General features: G+C 46.7%; 1 protein-coding gene across 3 annotated transcripts in view; it reads left to right on the top strand.

The window, feature by feature from the left end:
• gask1a (golgi associated kinase 1A) overlaps window positions 1-14,340 on the top strand; it is a 40,359-nt gene that overhangs the window by 12,005 nt on the left and 14,014 nt on the right. The window contains exons 2-3 of one of the 3 annotated variants that reach the window (XM_031868673.1): window positions 4,092-5,186; window positions 5,919-6,350. In XM_031868673.1, the coding sequence (XP_031724533.1) occupies window positions 4,092-5,186; window positions 5,919-6,350 (1,527 nt within the window). Of the gene's footprint in view, window positions 1-3,490; window positions 5,187-5,918; window positions 6,351-14,340 lie in introns of those variants that run through there. The other 2 variants (XM_031868671.1, XM_031868672.1) reach the window with 2 other exon arrangements.

Here is a 14,340-nt window from a genome sequence, read left to right on the forward strand (position 1 = left end):
GTGTGTGTGTGTGTGTGTGTGTGTGTGTGTGTGTGTGTGTGTGTGTGGAGGGGTTGAGCTGTTGTCAAAGCTGCACAGTGGAGCCAGACAAAGAGGGAGGAACAAATACTGTCAGGAAGAAAAAGAACTTGGAGAGATAGCAAATGGAAAATGTCTTTAGCTTGCCAGTAATAGTGTCATTTTTCTTTTTGAAGGAACAGAGAAAAATGTTCAAATAACTTAAACTCTGTAACCTTGTGTGTTTAAAAGCAACTGAAAGCCGTGTGTGTGTGTGTGTGTGTGCATTTACCCACAGATCTCTGCTGTTTGCGGTTCTGCAGTGTTTTCTTTCAAAGTATTTATTCTGCAGGTCAAAGTGCACGGCGACAGAGTCTAAACAGCCAACCACATCACGTGAAAACATATAGAGCGTGTCCTCCTCTCCTCCAGCTGCGTCCACGACGTCTCCGTGTTGACCCTGGGCCCCGGCTGCATGCGCGTGTTAACTGCAGAGAGGTGTTGAAGGCGACGGTGGGGATCAACAACACAGTCTCGCGCTGACACGTTCATGCCGAGCAACAACCGATCCGCACACGCTCGGACGCTAATTAGCGATGCTCAGCTGAAACAAGCGAGGGAGACTTAAAGGAAGGACGGCACGCCGCTGGGAGAAAAACCAGTGAAGCGCTAACGAGTTAATGCGCGGTGACCCGTGTGTTTGTTTCCGTGATAATGGCAGCGGTGTCCTCATGTCAGGTCTCAGCAAGGGCCGATTTGTTTCTATTAACATGTTGGATCTTGGTGAGAGTTGTTGCAGCAGCTTTAAAGGGGACATTTTCAGGTTCATGCTTGTATTTTGGGTTACTACTGGAAAATGTTTACATGCTTTAATGTTCACAAAACACGTTATATTTCTCATACTGTATGCCTGCATGTACCTGTACGCACCGTCAGTCTGAAACGCTTCTTTTAAAGCGTTTAAGGACCCCTCCAGAGAAAGCCCAGTCTGAGGCCCCCTCCAGAGAAAGCCCAGTCTGAGGCCCCCTCCAGAGAAAGCCCAGTCTGAGGCCCCCTCCAGAGAAAGCCCAGTCTGAGGCCGTGTTCACACCAAACGTTCGCGTCATTTGCGCCGCCGGTCAATACGCCGGGGACCATTTGTGTTCATTCGCGTGAATCGCACGAATCACGCTGGACACGCCGGAGAGGGGGCCCTGAAAGCTGTTCAACTGTCCACAATTAACCATGAAAAAAATAACCTCTATTTCTGCTTAGTACGTGTTGTGGAAGTCACAGATATCCCGGGAAACTAAACGCCGTCATGTCTGGGTTCATAACATTGTTCAGAGGAGCTCCATGGATTTTATCGAGCTGTATTCACTGTGTCTAGCAAGCCACACGACGCTGTTTACTACAGCTGTATGAACACAAAATAAACTGATTTGGCTGTGATTTAACGGCAATAAACCGACAAAAAGGGACTCCGAAATAACTACGTAATCTGATCCTACAAAGCCACAAAGATTAAAGGGTTCCCTCTACCCCACCAACCGATGAGCACAACAATAATACAACTAATATAAAATACAGAGTTGTATCTATACACAGATTTATATATGCATACAGACCAAGCGGCAACCTCCGGGTCTGAATTGTGAAGCTAATGCTAAAGTGGCCTAAACTTGCATTCTCTCTAATGGCCACCAGCAGGCGACTCCTCTGGTTGCAAAAAGAGGTCTGATTGTATAGAACTCTCACTTAGTCTCAATCTCAAGTTTCAAGTCAACCAGAGTCATATACGGCATCCCTACATCACTCCTCCTCAGTCCAAATATGGTCACTTCCGTTCACTGGTTGCAATAATCCAAGATGGCGACATCAAAAATGCCAAACTCGATGCTCCCAGTCCACCCCAGCCACAATAACGGCATTTAAACCGAAAAAATTCAAAACCACACACATTCAAGCGGGAATCAAATCTGAAACAGGAGAGAAATTAGCATCATCGGCAACCAAGATTACAGGGTTCACTCTACTCCAGCAGCCTCACCGATGAGCACAAAAATACTAAAACTAATTTAAAATATAGACGTGTTTCCCACAGTATCTACAGATTTATCTACACACAGACTTCTATATGCATACAGACATGCATGTGCCACGAAGCGCTGTGATATACAGCCGCTCACACCACATCTGCCTCTCTCTCCTCCGTGTTCACTCCAAAGATAATACGAGCAAGTTTGCTCGAATATTAGTAGAGACAATTCTGTCCTCCCAGGAAATTGGTTTGGGAACGTCTATAAGACAATTTACGCCCTCTTTGTTTGACTGTCGACAACCTTCAGATAGTCCATTAACTGTCATGTATAACAATAACAAAAGAACAAAAAACCACAAATCATCACATTTGAGATGCATTTTTTTTTTTTGCTCGAAGCAATGAATCGAAATAGCTGCCGATTCATTTTCTGTCCAGCGACCAACAATCGACTAATTGATCTTACGTCCTCACGATGCAGGCAAACAGATTCAAGCAGGAGTGAGGCAGAGGCGGGCGGTCGTGCAGATCTGCTGTGAAACCCTGCGGCGGGAAGTAAATAAATGGATAAGAAGCCTCTTGGAGGTCAGCTGAGGCTGCCGACCCTCCTCGACGATGATCCCTCTCATTCAGTGTAATGCTCCAAAGCCCCGCCCTAAACGCAGCAGTGACGTCCAATTGCTCCGCGCAGCACTTTTGATCGATCGCGGGCCGATTAGTATTCATTGTGATCCCTCAGACAAAGCACTGCTAGCAGACGTCCGCCTTGTGCCATCCTTCGTCGGCACTGCGGCGCCATTCGCTGCAGTGTATATTAAGACGCGGTTAAATATATATACTTGACAGTGACACAGATTGGGAACGTATAAGTGTATGCGTGTCAGGCTCTCTCGGTGATTGAGCTGCCAGCTTAGGGAGCCTCCTGGTCCAGAGGAGGAATAATGGGATCCTTTCACAGGTGGAGGGATCTGGGAATGTAGTTAAGATGGGGAAGATGTCTCAAGGGCCCGAAACATTCCTCCTCTCGGCATTCGCCTGAATGGGGGAGGACAGAGAAGGTGAGGGGGGTTGGGGGGGCAGTGAGTTATCTGGGTCATCCTGGTGGGAAAATAAGAACTTTTCACCTATGTGGCTTTTACTCATACGTGACTTTCACATAGTGCTCTGTTTCAGGGTTGCTCGTGTCGTTTGGGCACCATTCCAAGTCATCGGAATGAAAGGAAGCTTCCTTGTGAGGGCTGGCCGATCTACGCCTCTTCTGTTACTGTTTATCTTTCCACTGAACGTGAAGTGAGGGCCACCCTGTCTGCAGGGGAGCCGCCGGCCTTCCTCTGACAATTTGATGGGTGGTTTCTGCTCAGACGGTTGCCGTCATGCGGGACATTCGTCGCCATAGACGCACAAACACAAACCCTGGAACACCCCGACAATAGATCTCAGCGTTGGTTTTATTCTTTGGTCTCACGGTGCTGTAATTATTTGCCGCATCTGTTGGAAGGACTACACAGCCTGACTCCACAGTAAATAAAGGGCCGGCGTTTTCAATTTCTGTAGCAAAAATCACTTTCATACAGCCTCCAGTGAGTGTACAGTAAGCAATATTAAGGTTGGTGACAGGCTTCTTTTTTTCTCCTCTTGCTGCTGCAGCACTGAATTACGAGCACGCCACAATCGCATTGGTCTCAGCCGGATGAGTTCAATTCTGCCGCGAGCTACTGGAAACACAGAGCCGGCCGACACGCGCTTTGTATTTCTGCCGCTCCCGTATTCAGACTTGCTCCCGCTTTGCCACCAAATCCCTGATTTCCATTTTTAGGGAAATAAGCACCCAAACTCTGACAGAGCAGAATAATGCCACACAGCACAGTTTATTTTTATTCTATTCTCCCATCGCTCACTTGCCTGACACATGCCTTCCAGCCAAGAGATCTCAGTGCTGCCTCGGGTTAGTTAACCCCACAGGAATCTGAGCGTTCCCATTCTGCTTAGCATCAAATGCTATCTTTGCAATTTATGGTACCACTCCATCATGATCACCTTCTAACTTGTTATGTCTATTTTTTCTTCCTCCCAGGCCTGGCGAGCGTGGTCAAAACTCTGCTGCGGTCAAAAATGGCTGCTCCTCCTCTCCCCCCTCGTCCTCCTCTTCCTTGCCATCTCCGTGATGACGACGACTCTCCCCTTTCACGACGTCGATTGGCGGTCCTCAAGAGCCCTGAGCTCCGCCGGGCAGTTCCGGCCCAGGAGCGGAGTCGTGGAGCCCCCTTCAGCCGCCGCCGCCTTCCAACGGCCGCTCGCTCACGTCCACAGCGGGGCCTGGAAATCTGGAGCTCGGGGAGAGACGTCTAAACGTTTGGTGCCACCAGAAGCTCTAGGGGAGGCCGCTGGCAATGAGAAAAACGGCATAAAAGAGAGGAGAAATAAACTCAAAAGCAAAGGCATCGCCTCCAAAAGAAAGGAGACAGCAGGCGCCGTCCGGCACCCAACCAATCATCAGCGTCCCCGTCTCCCGAAATTTACAGTCAACAACACAGGGCCGAAGCATAGAATCAAGCCAAGCGACACCGCGCAGACCTACATTCATCTTGAAAGGGGCAAATCCACAGCAGCACGTATCCCTGCTCCGGCACACGGCCTAATGAATGGCAGACGAGCTGCAGACAGACAGGCGGACGGACGGGACAGGAAGGCGGACACGCGAATACATGGCGGCCCTGCAAGTACAAATCTATCTGAGCATCGCCGGGCTTTGGGAAAACACAGACAAGCAGCAAAGCCCTTTGGGAAATCTGACAAAGTGGGTCAGGAGCAGCGGGCTGTGAAAAAGCCCACCAGAGATCTAAAAAAACACCTTAATCTCTCAGAGGATCACCTCAAAGAGAGGGGGAATCCCGGGTCGTCGGACCGCAGGAAGGCTTTGTCCGAACCAGAGGCGGCCGCGAGGGTAGAAGACGGCGGCTGGTGTCGGAGCTTCAGAGACCAGGACTTCCCAGACGCCGACCGCAGGGGGATCAGGATTAGTCCTGATCTCCGGCCTCTCGCATGGCTCAGCCAGGACGACGTCCGGAAGATGGAGCTCCTAGCTGAGGGAGAGGTGATCAGCAAGGCCAGGGTGCCCGCACACGGACAGGTGCTCCGAGTGGCCCTGGATCCTCCTGCACACCAGCAGGTACGCTCATTTTAATTACACGGACGAGAGGTGACTTTTAAATGTCACACAATTTAGATGGATGTGTCTTTTTCAAACAATTTATCTCCATACCACATACAGTACATTGACCATGTGTACTCGGTATCATATAGACCAGACTAAAGGGCCAGTGAAGCGTTTTGGGGGATCTATTAGCAGAAATGAAATATACTATTCGCATCTATGTTTTCATAAGCGTACAATCAGCTGAAACTAGGATCTTTGTGTGTCTGTTACCGTGTGAGTCCTTCATCTCTAAATAGGGAGCGGGTCCTCTTTATGGAATTCCGCCATGCTTGTTGTTGCTTGTTGCCGACCTTAAGCCGAAAAAATTAAAATTGATTAGCAACTACTATTTGTGCGTCCAAAGCCTGACTCATCTCGTTCCCCTGTGTCAGTGAGCCACACTGTTGCACTGGGGGTGACGCTGCGATCAACATGGGCTATGTAGTTCATTATGACTCAATCCCACGTACACCGTCCTGCTGGCAGCAATTAATCTGCCAAACAGCTACCGTGGTGTTAACATTGCAGCTATTTGGCTCCCACGCAAGGTTGAAGGCAGACCAGGTGTTATGAATTGAACAGCTGGCTGAAAAGTTGTATTATTTGATTGAACAATGATTCATGGCTGTAGCCCTTGGCACTAGATATTGGGTGATTTTATAGACTAAATGGAAACCATGATATAACTCTATTTCTCCATGACAGCAGCCTAAGAGGGGTTCCCCTGAGCCTGGACCCGACCACAGAAGTCCAGAAACCCACGGTGAGCTCTGCCAACAGGGGCACTGCTCCCTGATCAAACGCACCGACGACTGGTTCGAAGTGTTGGCCTTCCACCTGGACAGGGTGCTGGGACTCAACAGGAGTCTCCCTGCGGTGCTGAGGACGTTCCGCAGCAAGATTCTGCCGTACCGATACATCAGCGGCACTCCCCGACCCGTGGTGTGGTGGGATCCGGATATTCAGCACCTCGCCGATAAGGACAACGACCAGAACTCGGTGCCGCTCAGCTGGGCCCAGTACCAGAAGTTGCTGCGGCTCCGCTGTGGGAGGGAGGCAGACCTGAGGTCAGCGCCGTGCATGGGAGTTCACCACTCAGAGTGGGGGAGACTGGCTCTCTTTGACTACCTATTGCAGGTATGACAACATGTATATAACAAGTTGTGGCCAGAGGCATTGTGTTTTCATGCTGTCCGTCCGGTCCATTCTCGTAGACACGATATCTCAGGAACGCCGGGAGGGAATTTCTTTAAATTTGGCACAAACGTCCACTTTGGACTTGGATTTTTAAGGTCAAAGGTCAAGGTCACTGTGACACTGACACATGACTGGCAGACCGAGGAGGCACACAACCGCAAGGCGGTAATTCTAGCTTTTTCTCATGCTGCGTTGTCTTCCTGCAGGAGAGAGCCATAACCACAAACACGTACAAGCAACACACTCTTTTAATAACCGTGCGGAGAGCAGCGTGTGTTGAGGGGGTGTGAGGGACCAGGGTACGCATAAAGCTGGGAGAGCAGGTAAAGTGGGAAAAATAGGGATTTTATTCACCCAAAATATGTACAATGAGGATGGGTGACAAAATCAAGCCAAAGTAACAAATTAGAAGAACTGTATAAACTTAACATAATTAAACAGAACTTAGGTTAAACAACATAGTGAGTGCTCCTCTGATCAAGGGACACTAAATTCACCATCGCCTAACTGCAGAAGATATACAAGCCCAGTCCATAGTCAATCGCAGGGGTGTGAAGACACTCCTCCGCTGTGGCGCAGATGCAAAGGTTCCCGCCAACACCCCTCTTGCTGCTGCAGAATGGCACAGTCCAATTATCCAGGCTGCTCTACTTAGAGTGGTCTTTTGCCAGGATGGTCGGCTGCAACACACTGACAGGAAAGTTAACACCTCAACTGAACATCACAACAAGTGTCTTCATAATCGATGGTTTGGCTAGTTTGCAGCCGCCACAGGGGGAAATGAATGTTTTCCATCCTCGAGAGGAGTCAGGACTGGTGAGATGGAGGATCCCTACATGAAACAGGAAAGAGTGTGACACAGGCTGTTTTGTTCATTACAGCATTTACAGTAATGTTCTGTAAAATTGCACCACAGACGTTTTCCAGGCCGTTCACTCAGAGGTCCACGCAACAGCACGGTAGCAGTGCACCAGGTAAATGTGGCGTTACAGTGGGAGTCTATAAAGGCCTGGTCAAACCTTATAGGGAAACGGCAAAGTTAATCCCTGCAATGCAAGGGGTGCTTGTTAATCGGTAACGTGGTGACTACATGCAATATGGCATGTTGCTGTGCACTGACTACCATAGCTGTGCGGGCTGTTGCTACACTCTTCTAATTAACTGCACTGACAGAGTTTTAATGATGTTTTTGATGAGTTTTTATTTGGCACATTTCAGTGATAAAATTGATTATAAAATATTAAATGTGTTGTCATCAAAAAAGCACACGGTTGGCTAAACCTGTGCTTTGATTTGGTCAGTGATTTGGAAGAGAAGACACAGACTTAATGGAAATGACTCATGTCTGGTGTCACACGCGCGCGCGCGCACACACACACACACACCAGATGTCCTCGCCGGCCGAGCCGTTAGATTTAGGGCGTGATGAAAGAATGAGCTTTAACTGTAATTGAGATAAGATGCCATCTGATCTCACACATCAGAAGCACCAAGCTGTTTGTGGCAGTCCTCCGTAAGAGTTACACAAGAGAGCAGCAGCAGTAGATTACTGCGCTGCTGCCACAGTCGGAAGAGCATCTAGTCGTTGTGACCGAACATATCATCAAATGTGTTTAATGGCCTATGCGGGGTTGCGGGGGTGCTCATGTAAAACATTGATTAGAGATAAACCTGAGCTCTCCACTGGACAGGAGATTATGCGCCGTGTGGTTTATTCTGACTTGACTGAATTTTTCCGAGTGTGGATTTCCTTCTTCCTGCTTAATTCCTCTCCTCTGATTACTCGGAGTGCAGTCCAAGCATGCGACTCGGCTCAACACGAATGCCTCCGCTAGTCTGATGAGACTATCGATGCTCACGGGGTTTTCTACGGTTGCCCTGGTAACCAATAGGTTTGATGTCATTTTGTCGACTGGTGCGTCGTTGCATCCGTCAGTCCAAGTTCATGCACACTTCAGCACACTTTAGGCCTCACAGCCTGTAGTCTAGTGTTTCCCATGTGACACACACAAGCAGCAGCACAGGGTGAGTTACTATGGTTACGGGCATCGGGGTCGCCTGGCCATTTTGTCAGCGCTTGACCAAGAGCTTCTCAGTGAGCCGAAGTGAAGCGCGACAAAAAACATAATATGTGTGAGATACGCTACTCCTCTTGACTCGAAATAGATGCAGGTCTCTAACTCTGTGTGTGTGTGTGTGTGTGTGTGTGTGTGTGTGTGTGTGTGTGTGTGGTCAGCACTGAGTTACACAAGTTACAGTAAAGGAAAAATGGCAGAGTGTACATAGAATTCAAATCATAATTCATAATAACCTGGAGGTAGGCTACATTCTAATTCATCAGTGATTAAGACGTGTGCTGTAGACGTGAATAAAAAAGCTGTTGGATGTTACAGTCACTGTTGTACTAAGCTCAGTTGAAGAGGTGAATACAGTATAGAGAAATATGGGTAACTACTGTTAAAAAAAAAAGAAGCTACAAAGTGCTGGTTCTATTATTTCAGACAAAGTTGGACAAACTCCCAAAACTTGAGCCAGAGTTTGATGCTCCAAGGCCTGTGGTCATCACATTACTTTCTCTCTCAGGACCAAACTTGCGTTTGGATATAGTCTCGTAAACAAACCTTCAAAGCCTTCACGTACATGAACGGCTCTTTGTTTGGTTGAATGTTGGATGTTCTTACCTCGCTGTTAGTTAGCAGTTAGCTTCTTTTTTTTTTTTTTTCAGATTGCATGGACTCAGTCGTAGAAGTGAAATGCTGCCCTTTATTTCTTTGCATGTGGCCAGACATCACTCACTGCCCTGTTTGTGGGTTTTATGGTGAATTGTGTGCTGGACTACTTCTTTGGCCGGGTGCAGTGACATCTTGCTGTCGCCATGAGGTTACCGGCGAAACCAGTGAAGACTCCAGAAAGTCACTGGGCCACACAAAGGAACCAGCCGCTATAACCCCACACTCAATTACATTTATACAGTTTGGTTTATGCATGCATTGAAACAAACTTTTTCCCCATTCATGTTCCCCAGAGGATAAACCCTTTGATTTAAACAAGCCCACATTATTAGAATCAAACTGTACTTCTTGTCCTCTCCAATGGAAATTATTTTGACGTGCATTCCGTCCAACACTTGGTGGGTGGGCATCATCGAAGCTGCTGCCATGTTTGACCATGATCACACTTTTTAAGTGATGTCAGACTATAATCTGAGTCTATGACACACATGCTGAGTGTGCAGCGCTGTGGTCGATTTTCCCCTCGCAGCTGTAGTGTTAGCTGCTAGGTAGCAGTCTGCAGCTGTGTAAAATTTCATTTCTGGAAACCTGCACTGAAATTATCACCTTATCCTCAGTTCCCCTATCCTCCCCAGGGTGTCCTCCACTTCTTGTGTGTGTGTGTGTCACTGAGTGAAGGTATGTCCTTCACGCTGCTCTCCCTGCTATCAGAGCCCAGGGAGGTGTTAAGGGAGCAGGTAGGAACAAGTGTTCAGAGGCTCGCTCATCTGCTCTCAGCAGATCAATAGGAGGCTATTAGAGCTTGGCCCTGTTACAGGGATTGACTTCTAGCAGCGAGGGGGAGAGCCTCATGGGTTATTCATATTCAACCCCACACACACACGCACACACGCGCACACACACGCACACACACACTGCAGACAGGTGTTAGGAACACATTCCATCTTAGTGTGCGGACAGAACAAAGCAGGACAGAATTACTTCTGCAGGTTGTAAAATAGGTGACTGGGTGCAGTGTGAGCGTGTCGGAGCAAACTCAACACTGAGGAGGCGAAATGTGAAAATAAGAGTGAATTGTTCAATGGCACTCTGCATCTGAGAGGCTGAGTCTGACAGAAATACATTTACAGTGTGTTCTCATACATGACAGCGGCACTGACTTCATGTTACTGACAGGCGGCGACCTCCGATTCTGAAAAGTACAGGCAATGCTGAAGTGCCTTAAACTTGCACGCTCTGTAATGGCCATCAGGGGGCGACTCCTCTGGTTGTATAGAAGTCTATGAGAAAATAACTCTACTTCTCTCTTGATTTATTCTCTCAGTAAACATTGTAAACATGAGTTTATGGTCTCAATCTCTAGTTTTAAGTCTTCTTCAAAACAGCAAAACTGTGTAGCCCCGCCCTAAAGCATACCCTGCTTTAGGGCGGGGCAGTGTTTTATAACACTGAACAAAAGGCGTGGTTTCTTTTTGCCATTCATCAGAGAAGACGTTTGGTATCATCGACTCGTCCACTGACACTCATCACCACTTATCACCTCACATTAGCACACATTGGAGCCTCATAGTGATAAGGACGGTAACGTTAGTCATCTTATTGTCACATGTTCCATTCTGACCCCACATCATATGCTACCAGGACCAGACCAGACTCTACATGCACCACTGCTCAGCACTGCTGGTACACTACTGCCTGCTGAGCCATTTTCCAGGAAATAATAATGTTATATTGCCTTATTTTTCCTCTCCAGCAAATGCACACAAACACTAATACACTCACAGAGAGCACTCTCAGACTTGGCATCTTTCTAACAAGCAGCTCAAAGTGGACTTTAGAATACCAAAAACAAGAGCAGTCTCCGTGTATGGGTTAATGAGAGAACACAAAGGCAACTACGTTAGTCTGTCCATACTTGTTTGTTTACATTCTTATTCCTGGAAGTTCAGGTCGCTAGCCCCTCCTTCCCGATGACATCGCACATGTCGTGACTGGGCAATGACTGGGCAGGGACCAACGCGTCGACTGTCATGTCTCTCGGCCAAGTTGCTCTATAAGACTAAATTGCCTAAACAGTGACCATAACAGTATAGTGTAGTCTGACTAAACAAGAGACTCTCCCAGATAATGTAGTGATCATAGAGGTTTATGTTATGACCACAAGTTTCGATTATTCCGACTTTGTCATTTTGGCAAGGCAGACCAACCCTGTCTCTCACAACATGATGTCTCCTTACAACTAAACATCATTCTCAATTAGGTTTCGAGGGAAACGCATTTTCACCACGGAGTACGGTCGCAGTGGTAGCGAATTCCGAATGCTTCGTTGTTGAGTTGATAAAACTAAATGTGGTGCCATATACTGTTTGATCCTCTCTGAACTTCTCCACCAAAGTTTTTGTGTCCACAGTTGCACCCATGACTTCATTTTGGAACAAAGGCCTGCAGCTAGAATCACACTGGCAGTGATTCGCAGTTGTGTGCTGTAACCATTTGGCTACCTTTTTCCTTTTCATCAAAGAACCAGATGCTCTCCAACGCTGGTGTTCTTTGTTTTGTTCTGGTGACTCAACCAGGAGAATTTCATGCCGATCCAAGCCGCAGAAGAAGTTGTCCAACTGTGAGGCACATAACATGGTGTGTGGGAAAAATGAAAGGGGATTTCTGCTTCTGCGGATGTCAGAAATAGCTCCTCCCACTTTGCAACTCTTTTCAAACAAGAGGAAATAGGGACTTTGTTGGGGACTATTTGCAGCTTTTGTTCTTTCATGAGTGTGAGGGTAACGAAGGAACATATTGCCCACTGTGTTTCTAATAGTTAGTGGACAAAAATGAAGCTGGCACATGGCACATAGGAATAACACACACACACACACACACACACACACAATACTTGCTAGTAGATACATTCATTTCTTAATGGTAAGAAAAAATCCTATCTTTTAAATTTGAATTACTGTTTATCGTATGTGTTATTTAATTAAGAAATCTCAGCTGTTTGTCAATGCAGATGTTTTGGTGGTTTTATTTCATGCTGGTGCACACATTAACCTCTGCAAAAATCAAACAAAATCATTGAACCCCTTTCATAGATGTTGATTTTTTTGTGTCTTAGTCTAGTCTTAGTCTAGCACAGATATTGTTTATGAATAAGTACTACACCAATGATGTTATTCACAACTGCTTATAAAGAGGTGAAGATCCTTCCCTTCCAATTAATACAGTAACAATGTGTGTGTGTGTGTGTGTGTGTGTGTGTGTGTGTGTAATTCATCTTCAGACATGGCACCACCAGGGTCTAACAAGCTGCTGCACGCACACAGATAACTGTCTGCTTTAAAACACATCAGACTGGGGAATAACTAAACACAGATTCCACATTTATACAGTGAAATAATTTGAGTCCTGAGCTTCATTAAAGCTGCTGGAACTTCTTTATTTCTTTAAGTACTTTTAGCAGAACGCAAACACCATTTTCCTCTGGATAATCACAGCAATATTTCCAGTGGAGTAAACAGGATTAGAGCGGGAAGCTTTGAGTTTCCGCTCTGATGTAAGCCGCCCGCCAGACTGGCTTTCCTCACTGTATTTGTGGCTCCGTAGCGTAGCGAGTAAACACAGCCAAATATGATTAACTGAACCTCTTTAATCCTGAGTAAACAAACATAAATATAGGCAACACACTGTAATAATGGAGCGCAGCATACTGCCAGTTACTATATTTGAAGCCCTAAGATATCACTAAGTAGGCCTGCAGTGAGGATGCTCATTTGGTGTTCTGAGAGCGGCCTCCCCACCGCTTTTTGTTCCTCTGCCGTGATCGTGTCACATGATGCAGGGAGGGGCCCGGTTGTTCTGCAGTGTTGTCATGGCACTCTGCCTCTGTAGAGAGGTGCTAAATCATAGTGTAAGTGTGTGTGTGTGGGGGTGGGGGTGGGGGGGTCTGCCACTCAACCTCCCTGAACCCACCTGATTACAATCCATGGGCGGGATTTTCTCCTCAAATATAAAGTAGTCCCTAAATCCTACCACACACCTTCAGGGCCTCGCGTTAGTCCGTCCTGCTGTGAATCTCCTGCTCTGCTGTGTGTCCAGGAGCTCAGATATCGCCAGAGAAGAAACAATTACATGTTGTTATTGTAATGAACGGCTAAAACCTTGATGGGAGGGTCCTGCTTGAACTGCTGTTTAACGGCATGCCCGGTTATCGGCTCCTCCATTGATTTTAAACGCCACATGGTTACTGTGAATGATGAGAAACAGAATTCTCCTTGATGTCTTAGAACGTGGCATTGGGGGAAACTTAGCTGTTTTGGGCCACAGTTCTGATGTTCTTGATGACCAGCGGTCGTCATCATCCAAAATGGCACCTGGTAGGCTGATTCTCTTGGTTCATTCGTCGAGCGGCACAAAGCACTTTACGAGCAACAATGTATAATATATGAAGTCAGAGAGAGATTGTGGCAGGTGATTACAGAACAGCAAAACAAAGGATGCAGTAAAGACTAGACGGTAATGATGGGGCTCTGGGCAGCTAAACGATAGCTCCTTGCTAATGTCGTTCTTTCATTAGGGACTAGAGCTATCCATTGCACCCACGTCGTCAATTCACTTTTGTCTCCTGTTGCCAATTTGTTTTGCAACGCATAACAAACAAGTGCGAAGTTTATGTGCGTAAAGGTTTTCAATCAGATGACGGATTCAAAAAATGTGTCATTCTCTCAATAATACTGTGCTGTTGTGTTTTTTCAAGAGCTGACATAATTTACACCGGTCATCCATCCATCCATCTACAATGCATTCGTTTAGCACAGCAACAACAGCTCTGGCAGAATCATTAGGCGTTGACACCATATGAATGACTCCACTCAAAATGTAAATCCAAGTACACGCACGCACACACACACACACACACACACACTAATATCCAGAGACATCAATACACTGGTCACACACAAACACACACATATGCACACTTTTAGTCTGTAGATATTGCTCATGAAGTTGAACCATTATGTAGAGATAAGCCTGGTAGTTTTGGCCTGCTGTGACCACTGTAGCTTTCATCAGTCAGAAGGGAATTGTCTGATACCTAATTACACTCTGAAAAGTCAGGCTTTCATTTCCACCGCACTCTGCACAGTGTAGTTAACTCTTGTAGACAGTAGAAATATATATATATATATATTTCTACTGTC

The sequence above is a fragment of the Anarrhichthys ocellatus genome, unplaced genomic scaffold (assembly GCF_004355925.1).
Source record: "Anarrhichthys ocellatus isolate YVR2014 unplaced genomic scaffold, GSC_Weel_1.0 scaffold43, whole genome shotgun sequence".
Classification (NCBI taxonomy): Eukaryota; Metazoa; Chordata; class Actinopteri; order Perciformes; family Anarhichadidae; genus Anarrhichthys; species Anarrhichthys ocellatus.